At 31.6% G+C, this 10,421-nt stretch overlaps 1 protein-coding gene across 1 annotated transcript in view; it reads left to right on the top strand.

Moving 5' to 3' along the window:
• LOC109534447 overlaps nucleotides 1–10,421 on the top strand; it is a gene marked incomplete at its 5' end in the record, with an annotated part of 125,017 nt that overhangs the window by 26,020 nt on the left and 88,576 nt on the right. Inside the window, 2 exon segments of the mRNA XM_048668962.1 lie at nucleotides 1,176–1,243; nucleotides 1,943–2,161. Of these exon segments, the coding sequence (XP_048524919.1) occupies nucleotides 2,143–2,161 (19 nt within the window).

Genomic DNA, 10,421 nt, shown 5'->3' on the forward strand with positions numbered 1-10,421 from the left:
GTAATTTTCGCCAATTATCTAGAGTGTATTCCATTTCTGAAAGTTTTACGATGTACCAGTTTCCTACATTTGGTTCTAATTCTGAACGCTGTATTGGAAAATTTCTAATTAAACTGTCTAGCTAAAAACCGCTTATATGTGAATGGTTCGAGACTTTAGTGTTTTTCAGTAACTTACTTTAAACGCAGTCGGTGTGTTTTAAGTAGCACAAATTTAACAATTCATGGGAGACTAGGGTTTTCAGGTTCAAATAATTAACAAAGTAGATCCGGGCTTTAGGTTTTTGCAACATTCGTGACTATACTGAATGTTTAACTCTTTATGATCTTTACAGGAGATATTTTTTCCCTTGAATTTTGTGAACCAAATGTTACACGCCATCTTTTCTTTCTTTCCTTTAGTTACCTAGCGTTTAAACAACATTATCTTCACCTAAACATATCATTTGAAATGGTCTGTTTGGTTCTTCTTGCGTCGACGTTTAATTTTTGCAAAGCCAATTTTTGCCTTCTGCAAAAAATCTTTCAGATATTTATCAAGGGTTGGTTCGATAGCTATTTCAAACCAAAGAAGGCCTTTTGAGATTTGCAAACAAAAATTCTATATGTATATTTCTTGTATTTAAAAATTTCTGAGTGCTCGCTTATAAATCTTCGTTGCATATTTGATGTTGTAATTAAAAACTCATGAGCTGTTCCTTATCATTTATATGAGTTATGAAACTATATTTTAAAGTATGTAGTTAAGTTCTATATGGTTTAAGTATATTCATGTTTTCAATTCTTATGTATTTTCGTCTCGAAACAACACACAACAAACTCATAAAACAGAATGTTCGTACGGGTTCCATCACAGATTGACACAAAGTGCTCTTATTTCACTAAATATCCATAGTTTCTTCATATTACCAAATAGTAAAACTTTGCACCTTTGGCTAATGCGTTAGTTCAAATGTATTCAGTTCTGAATGATACATTTAGGTAAAAAATAGTCTTTTTGCACAACAATCTACGGAGCTCCGAAACCGTAAATATACAAAACTACTATATAGTGTGCAATCAGTCAAATTAATCTAGTAATTTTCATTTTTGTTAAATATTTATAATTCATTCTGTATTAATATTTCAATATTCAAAGACTTTATTTCGTATCTATCAATTTTTTTTTTGTTTTAGAATCAACCACAAAGCAGAAGACAATCTTTCGATTCATCGAGCAATATTCACGTATACTATATCATCCGGTAAGTTTATTTTGTTTCTCTTCAAATATATTTCAATCTTTATTTGTTCCCTTCGTAGGCTTGAGTCATTCTTTTGATTATTTAGGTTGTTTACATGATGCTGATTCTAAATTTTAGTTTGTTCTAATTGTCCAAATGCGCTACTCATATTTCAACACAGCATCATTAATAAAAATTGCTATTATGCTCGATTCTCGTTGGTTATAAATATTCTAAATGATCTAGCAGCCCGTAAGCGTTAATACTTAAAGGACTTTTTACTTATTTCCGCACTTATGCATTCTTTATGCTACCAAATTTTCCGTAAATAGTACTTTCAGTCCAGTTTTATTTATATTTTTAAATACCTAGTGGAAAATATAGTCATAGTTCTAGAGTCTTCGCAAAACACCGGCCGTAAATTTAAGATAAAACTGAATTTATAAGAAACTTCCTGTATATAAACTTGGAAAGCAATCAAAGTTTTCAAATCTAACTTCAGTCTTACATGTTTTTAGAACATTAATCTAACTTTAATACAAAGCACATATTGGGTAACATGCTAATTTTCTGGAAGTTAGTTAGGCTGGGGAAAGTTTCCAATATGTACAGTTGGTAGTCAATTTTAAGAAAGTTTCGCAGAATGTAATTAATTAATATCTGGCGCGTGTAGGAAATTATTTCAATAATGAGTTTTTGATATCATCCGTTACTTTTCAGAATGTCGTCTTTACTTGCGTCGGCAATCAGTCACATTAAGCAATAACGACTTGCCAGCATTTTCGGATTGCCGAATTTGGTTTCCTGCGCCCAATGATGGGCATGGACTGGTTGCAGAACTGGTTCGGCTGAACATTCCTTGCACCAAGGGATACGTGCATTTTACTGGTCCCAACCAGACCCAGTTTCACCAAGGAAGGATGTCTCATAAACTATGTGGTTAGTATTCGAATACTTAAATAAATTATTATATCTGAACCACCATATGAATATGGAGGAAGGTTCGTTTAGAACTCTGCTTAGTGATTCAATCTTACGAGCTACTTTAAGAAAGGTATTTATAAAACTAAATTGTTGCTGCTGGAATATTTGCAAAACTCGTTCATTATTTATGAAGCTGCAGTTTATTGCATAACGGTAATTGTAATAATAATAATAATAAGAACCACAATATACCGAGATATTTTTTTTTCACTTTGTCCAACACGAGTAGATGAAGGTAAACGTGCATTCATTGATATTCTTGATGACATGTTTCTTTTAAAACTTGTACAAGGAAGAAATTCCTTTTTCTTGCAGTTGGTTTTCGGTACGACATATTATTTCAAAGACCAGTTTTAAAGCAACAATCAATCTGATGAAAATTTTTACACACACATATACACAAAACGAATATCGGTAACACTATTCATAGTTGCAGCCGTTCTTTATATTTTCTTCACAACACTTATAAAAAATATTTTGTTTTATGTTTTAACGTGCCAGGTTTCTGCAACTGTTTGTGGTAAGTACGTATAATCGGATCGACTTTTTTACAACTTAAAAAACAGAAATATTGCAACGGCGAGAATATTTTTTAGATAATTGCAATAAAACATCATTCAATAAGGTGTGCATTCAAAATTCACATTTTTATTTTAATTCCTTAAGTTTAAGCCGTTTCGCAAACAGATTTGAAACAAAAATTTTACGTTATTTTAAATCCCGATTATTTCTGCCAAGAACAATTTCGCCCCGAACCAGAAACGTTTATTTAATATATTTAGTTTCCAGACAAACGAAATTCGATTACTAAATCCAATTGCTGCAATTACTGATATATTGTTGATTTTTTCTTTTAAAATATGTCTTCCTCCCTTAAAATATCTACAAAAAGTTCGGTGAGAAAGATTTTTCAAAAAAGAAAATTTATTGTTGAATCAATTAATATAAAGCTTTATTTTTATTGATTGCGAATTAACAACTAAAAAATGAATACAAGTTTTATATAAACCTTTTTCAAAATCAAAATAAAAATTTGTCTTTCAAACTAAATTTGAAACAGAAAGTTTCTCTTGCGGTAATAACGACAACAAATCAAATGTGTTACCTATTGATAGTTTGCATTGGAATTACTAGAAAGTGAATTTTTTCTTTAAAATAACGGTATTTAAACACAATATTCAGAATGCTTTATTATTACAAAATGTATGTCATGGTATCAGCATGTCAAAATTTTCGAATTATTCTAGCTAGAAGAGAGTAAACATTGGAAATTTTCTAGAAAATTATGATAAAACCGACAAATTGCTTGGCTGCGTCGAGGTAATAGATATTAAGCTAAATTCTCAAGGTACATTAACTCATTGAACTCAATTATTTGAAATTTAAGAAATAGTATTTTCCAAAAGGAAGACATTTTTGTTTAAAAGTATATATTTAAGATTAAAGCCTGGATAAAGTTTTCATTAAAACGCAGTTTTTTAATGGTTTTTAAGCCCACTAAAATTTTATACTTCTAAACAACATTATTGATCGCAATTTTACTTTACTTGTATTGTTTTATAATTATTAAGTTTTATTTTAACCCATGCTCAAGGTTCCAAATTTATTAAGTTTTAAATTTAAATACCTATAGAGAATTAAATGCGCGGTTTTTGCTTAAGCGTAAATTTGAACTTCAAAACTTCGAGCTAATTTTAAATCATTCTCTACGGATTGCTTTTGATAGGATATTTATCATTATTTTAATGAAATTAATACTGTTCGAAAGAACAGTTTCTGAGTTTTTAGCATTAAGTGCAAGTGGGCGATTTTTCTTATTTTTTTCTTAGTTTACTAGCCAACCTGTATATACTTTATTGATTAGTCTCCAAATTTGATTTAGGTGCGGATTGAATAAATGTTTATGAAATTATCAAATGAATAGTCAAAAAGAATAGATATATAAAGAATAATATAAACGCACAGAAATAAAACTGCATCTTATTAAGGCACACATATTTATGCATTTCATTACGAATCGACATGTATATAAGATAAATAGTTATTATTTAATAAGATTAAATTTCTACACAGTGTTCCACTAGAATCTTAATATTTATTAATGGATTTAAATCTCAACATTTCTGATAAGCGTACTTTCATTATACTCTCGTCTGAATGTCGAATGACTAATAGTTTGGTGATTTTTGATGCACGGTTTACATATGGTTATCATCTCTATATAAATATGTATATTAGAAATTGAATTAATTCCGCAGTTGAAGAAAATGTTAATCTTCAGAAATAAGTAAATATCGCTAATAGAAAAGACTTCTTACGTAGTTCAAAATGCCTTTGCAACTATTTTTTTATTTTTAATAGAAAATCATTACATTTCACTTCATTTACCCAACTTTCTTGGTCACTTCAATTTACCAGCTTCTCAGCAAAAAATTTCAAATAAATGATCGCTTGTTTTATTTTATCTTATAACATATACATGAAAAAAAATGCTCTCTGTTTATGGCTGTCTCCAAATATACCATATTCGCCATCCACCTAAACATTCAGTTGATAAACGGAGTAACTTTTTCACAGATTCGTAAATCATAATTACAAGAATATTTCGACTAATATGCAGGAATGTATGTCACTCTCAATAATACTCATAAAGTACAAATGTTGCAGTTTCAGACCGTAGCAAGTTGACGCAGGAAGTTTTAGGCAAATCTGCAGGAACATTTCAGTGGATGTGTTCTTAGAATTTATGCTAGAGCTCCAACATTAATAACTTGTGATAGTTAATCAAATAGCAAGGCACACTTTCTTTAAAAATAAACAAAATTTCGCGAAAGTCTATTTATTGCCCCTAATAGTCCTGTAGTAATATGAAACTATATTTATGGTAAACTCAAAATAACATTAAAAAATATGATTGACATATTCAGGGTGTTTGAGTTAACGGTATGTAAATTTAAACTAACAATTTTATTGATAATAACAACACTAATGTAATTCATATCTATACTATTTATATTTAACAAGAATAATTTGGTGAGTACACACCGGATGTTAAATTCAATCAAGAATGATTGTTTGATTGAATTTAATTTATATGAATACATATCTGAAACTGTAATTTATTAGTTTACAAAACATTGAAGACTCTTGATTTCCTTGAAATTATCCAGGCAAGTTAAATGTACCAAATAAAAAAATTTTTACTGAACAATCATCCAAACAAATTTTTATTTCAGTATTAGATCATTAGATTTCTACATCAGGTACCCAGTGAAGACTTTTCATGCTGAAGAATCGATCTAAAAGTTTTTGCATTGAACGCACATATTTTCTATAGCAAACAGATAATATTTTCCGCGTAGAATGTTGATACTACAAACCTGAACGGCCGTATACTGTGCGCTAACAGTATTCTTCTGTTCTAAAGTTTCCGCCATAGGTATAACTTTAGACGAAAGTTTTATATATGGATCTAAATATATAAATGTCATCAGGTTACCTATTTTTGTCCATGTTCCATTCGATTCATTTTATACCATGTTCTATAGTTATTTCACTTTAGGACAACTTTTAATACAATCTTTAATACGATGAAACATCACAGCAGTCAAACTTTATTTAAATCATTGCTTGTATAACTGTGGTAAGTGGCACAATAAAAATTATTGATACTGAATTTTCCCAGCGACGTGTTAAAACAGTTGCTTTAAAATTTAAACGTGAAATGATAAAATTTGAAATATTTCTGGATTAAAAAATAATAGTCAACGCAATGCTTTAAGCTGATGACTTTCTCGGGCTATGCCGCCCTAGAGCGTATTTACGTATTAAAATTTAGTAAATATTTTTTCGCTTCAACGAAACAAAGGACATGCATACATTTTAGCAATTGTAAAATTTTGGAATTTTGCGAATAAGTTGTACTATTCAATATACGAGAGCGTTTGCTAAACGTTCCAAGAGCATACAATCCTAAAGCAAATATTGTCCGTTGAGAGTCAAATATCTGGATCAAGACCAGCAGTTCGTAAAAGGCTTGAGAGCTCTCGCCACAAGTCCTGATCCAACATTTATTAAAAATCACTTTACATTTCGACTACAAGCTTCTGCAAGTGCTCCTTGCTTTCGAGAGTCTTATCCGCCACCTTTGAACATCTTTTCCTTAGTCGAGAGCGTTTTATAGAAGCTTCCACTTCTAGCGTTTTATAGAAGCAGGAAATCGTTATTTAAACATTAAAGAATCTAACTAAAAATTACTTTTGGTCTAAACCATGTCAATGCATTCATACCTTTGTTAGTGATAAATAACATCAATCTTCTTCTGATTAAAATTTATCAAAAGGCACAGTCAGATCAGCTAAACAAAAAGCGCTCAAAGTTTTATGAGCTCAAACGACCTTTTGCAGTTTTCTTTGATGACGGATTCTAAGAGATAAAAGATTGTATGCGACATGCGACGTGACGTGAAGAGATAAACGTCCTGAAAAAGATTGCAGTATGGGACAATTTTACGTTGTCGTGAAAGAGGTTTGCGATAAGTTTGCCACGCTGAGTTGGTTCATGATTTCTTTGTAAAATACTGCATAAGTATAACGGTAAGGCACTTGCAATTTGTCATTTAATCCTCTTTTCACGCTTTAGTTAATTTTCTTAAGCACGTCAATCGAATGGAACTGCAACCCTTGCAGATTTGTGAAAGGGCCAGTTACGAATAGGAAGATCAATTAAGGATCGATTTAAATGTGAGAAGTTTTTTTTGGTGTTAAAATTCCGTGTTTATTGAAGAAGAGGTTCTGCGGCTGTTAAGTAAATAATTCAGATAAACTTAATTAAGTTTTTTTCTCCAGGGAGTTGAATCCTGTTTGCTGTGCAATTCTTTTTCTTAAAAACTTTGTATTCTAGGTTTTCGTTTCATTTTTAATTTATAACAATAATTTGAATACGGTTTTGAAGACATTGACCTGAATTTGAATAAGCAGTTTGTTTAAATGCAGGCATTCTTCTTAGCGCAAAATATAAAAACTCGTAAATTTCCCTGCATTGATTCATAAATTCATAAATGTGGTAGTGTAACGGTGTAGTTTGTGTGTGTAGTGTTTGGAAAGGTGATGTATTTCTTGCAATTTTGCATACTTTCTGAATATTATTATCATCAGAAATAGTTATAAATATGAATCAGGACAGAAAATCGACTGTCTGTCGGGGTTTTCACAAAACATCAAAGAAAATTGTCGCGGCTCAGGCTCGGCTCGTTTGGTCTGGACCACAACGAAAACTGCTTGGAAGCGTTTGATTGAAACTTTATGAGCTTTTCTTGCTTTTCACTAATTTCTAGGATGGAAACGTGATTACGTAATTATTTGTTTATTACAAATGTCGAATTAAATACTTAAAAGGGATAAATAAAAACAGTGAAGCAGGTAGTAAATATTTGCACTTAATTTAATTAATGAATTGCTTGCTTCTACTGTTGAGTCAATTTCTAGCCCTGCAAAAACTTACTTATTATTATTTTTAAGCAAACATTTCTTGTTCGTAAAAAGTTTTGCATGCTCTAAAGCCTAAAATGCAGCTATCAGATATTTAATTTTTTTAGGCGTATACAAATTTTTTTCAATAGTATCTTTTGTTAAGTTTATATTTAAGAAATGTGTTAAAAACTGAAAACCAAGTTTAAGTACGCAATTTGCAATATAAAATTAGGTGTGTAGTTTTTTTGCAAATTTTTGCATTATTAATTAATTTCGGATAAATATTTAATTCCTATGATGAATTATATCCTAAAAATTAGACGACAAAACTTGTAATCGATATGTATTAAGACTTCTTACCATTTTTAGCAATTAAATAAATGTATATTTCAATCAAACAAGTTTCATGTAATGCACATAAACTTCTTCGGGTTGAAATATATATTTGCAAATACGTAACTAAAAAAGTGCAGAGAAAAATCTAAATTTTCCTTCATTTTCGACAATATGAACTTCTTAAAACGTATTTTCCACATCAATTTTTTCGCAAGCGCTTTTTCAGCTCGTTTTTCATATCACCTAACTGTTCGTTGATTAATCGGGGAACAGCAGGAAAATGAAGAATTCTTTGCTTCATCCGTTTGGTGATTTCCATGCAGCGAAACCAGAAGTTTTGGTAAGAAAATCAGTGTCGATAAAAACATTGTCTCTTGGGGGAAAAATTCTGGATATGGGAAATCGGTTTATAGCCGTTGCCATAGTTGATGTATGTAGAAAACACTATAAAAAATCTTATCTTGCTCCATTCTGCATGCTTACTCTCCCCAGGTGCATGTTTACTTTTAAAGATTTTACCTAGATAAAGTAATTTCTGCTTTTTCTGAAACTTAGTTTTCAGCGGCAAATCATCGGACCAGATAAGTGATTCGAACAAAGTAATTCAGTAATTTTTTAAGCGTTTTTTTCTTGATTTGACTGATTATTATTTGATTCCAGAATTACTCGAAATTTGATACCATTTATTCCAAAATATCTGGGATGGAATTACGGGATGTAGGTAGATCTAGATACTAGTGTCTAGTTTTTTCTCTGGACTCCAGAAAATTTTTCGTATTCGTTGTAAAAAATTTAGGATTTTGTCAAGTCTGACTATGGAGCTTTTTCTTCCAGGTATTTAAAATCTCCTTTTCGTTGGTTATGAGTTCTCCATTCTCCAGGAAATTTTCTTCTCTGGGTTCCATTTTCTGTTTTCTGCATTCTGTTTTGAGATTTCCCTGAAATATTCTTTTGCTCTCTTATTTTGACTATATCCTTCTATTTCCCTTATTATCGAAAACTAGTATTCCCTCTTTTCCGTTTCACCATTCTGCGTGCTGCTGTTTTTTTCATGTTTATATTCTCCTATATTAGGTTGTGTTGGATGTTGTAACATTTGTTCCTAGTTAGGTTCCCTGCTTCAAGTGTCATATGGCAGTCATCATCAAACCGCTTTATTTGCTGATTTTTTGTCATGTCTTGTTTGGATGCCTTGGCTATTTCTTCTTTAATGTTAGCCCATAATTAGTCTATGTTGCTTTCGTCTTGAGGCTCTTTTATTTGTTCTTGGTATCTTTCTTGTGTCTCTTCTGATTTTAGTTTTCCCGTATCCCAAGTTGTTCTGGGCTCCTTTTTATGCGTTGGGAAAGTGGAGATTCTTATTCTCATCTTTGCCGTTACTAGCAAGTGGTGCGAATATGTGCCTGTTGTGATGTTTTCTATCTATTAGGAGGTAATTTACATGATTTCTTGTGAACCCGTCATTTGAAGTCCAGGTTTCTTTGTATATGTTTTTATGTTCGAACATGGTTGATTTTATTCGACCATCGACAAGTCTAGATACATTGCCTTTACTAGATTCATGGACGCTATATTTGCCTATAGTTGTTTGGTACGCTTCTTCGTTGTCGACGTTGGCATTAAAGTCTCCTAAAATAATCAACATATCATACTTAGTTTATCATAGAATTCCTTTATTTATTCGTCTTCCTTCTGTCAGGGTATGCGCTGAGACCACCCGAGCAGTTATACCACTTTTTTTCAAGTCTCATATAGCAGAGAGCTTGCTTATTGATTTAAACTCCATGATTGTTTTTCTACGGGCTCCCTCACTATAAACCCTGTGCCAAATTGGTGTCGTCCCTGGTCAATTCCGCTAGATAATAATACTAAATTTCCCATTCTTTGAGTTCGGTTCCCTGTCCACCTGATTTCGTACCCGCTGTTATGTCCATATTTTAGTTTTCCAGCTCTTAAGCGACATGTGAAGAGGCAGTAAGTTCCATGATCCCAAATTCACTTTTTCGTCGCGTGTTTCGCCTTAAGAGATCCGCCCGGGTCCGAGAGGTGTGTTTGATTGTTTTTTTGTTAAGAAGGTATAGTTAGTTCCTCGCTTAACCCTCCTCTTTTATCCGGGACCGGCAAAACAGTAATTCTATGCTACTTCGTCGACTCAGCAGAACTGCAGGCAGAGTTCTATATTTCATCGTCCATTGGTATGTTTTTCTAATATTTAATTTATAATACTGCAAGCATACTTTACAATACTTTGCTTACAAATTGAAAAGTCTCACTAGCCACTTTATAACGATGTTTCTGTTGGTGAAATAAAGGGGACACACTCTTAATGTATGAATAAAAGTATATTGATAAATGATAAAGAACAACACAGTACAAAAGTAGATTTCCGAACACGAGAACGATTCTGT

The sequence above is a fragment of the Dendroctonus ponderosae genome, unplaced genomic scaffold (assembly GCF_020466585.1).
Source record: "Dendroctonus ponderosae isolate FM_Combo_2020 unplaced genomic scaffold, Dpon_F_20191213v2 Dpon_F_20191213_8, whole genome shotgun sequence".
NCBI lineage: Eukaryota > Metazoa > Arthropoda > Insecta > Coleoptera > Curculionidae > Dendroctonus > Dendroctonus ponderosae.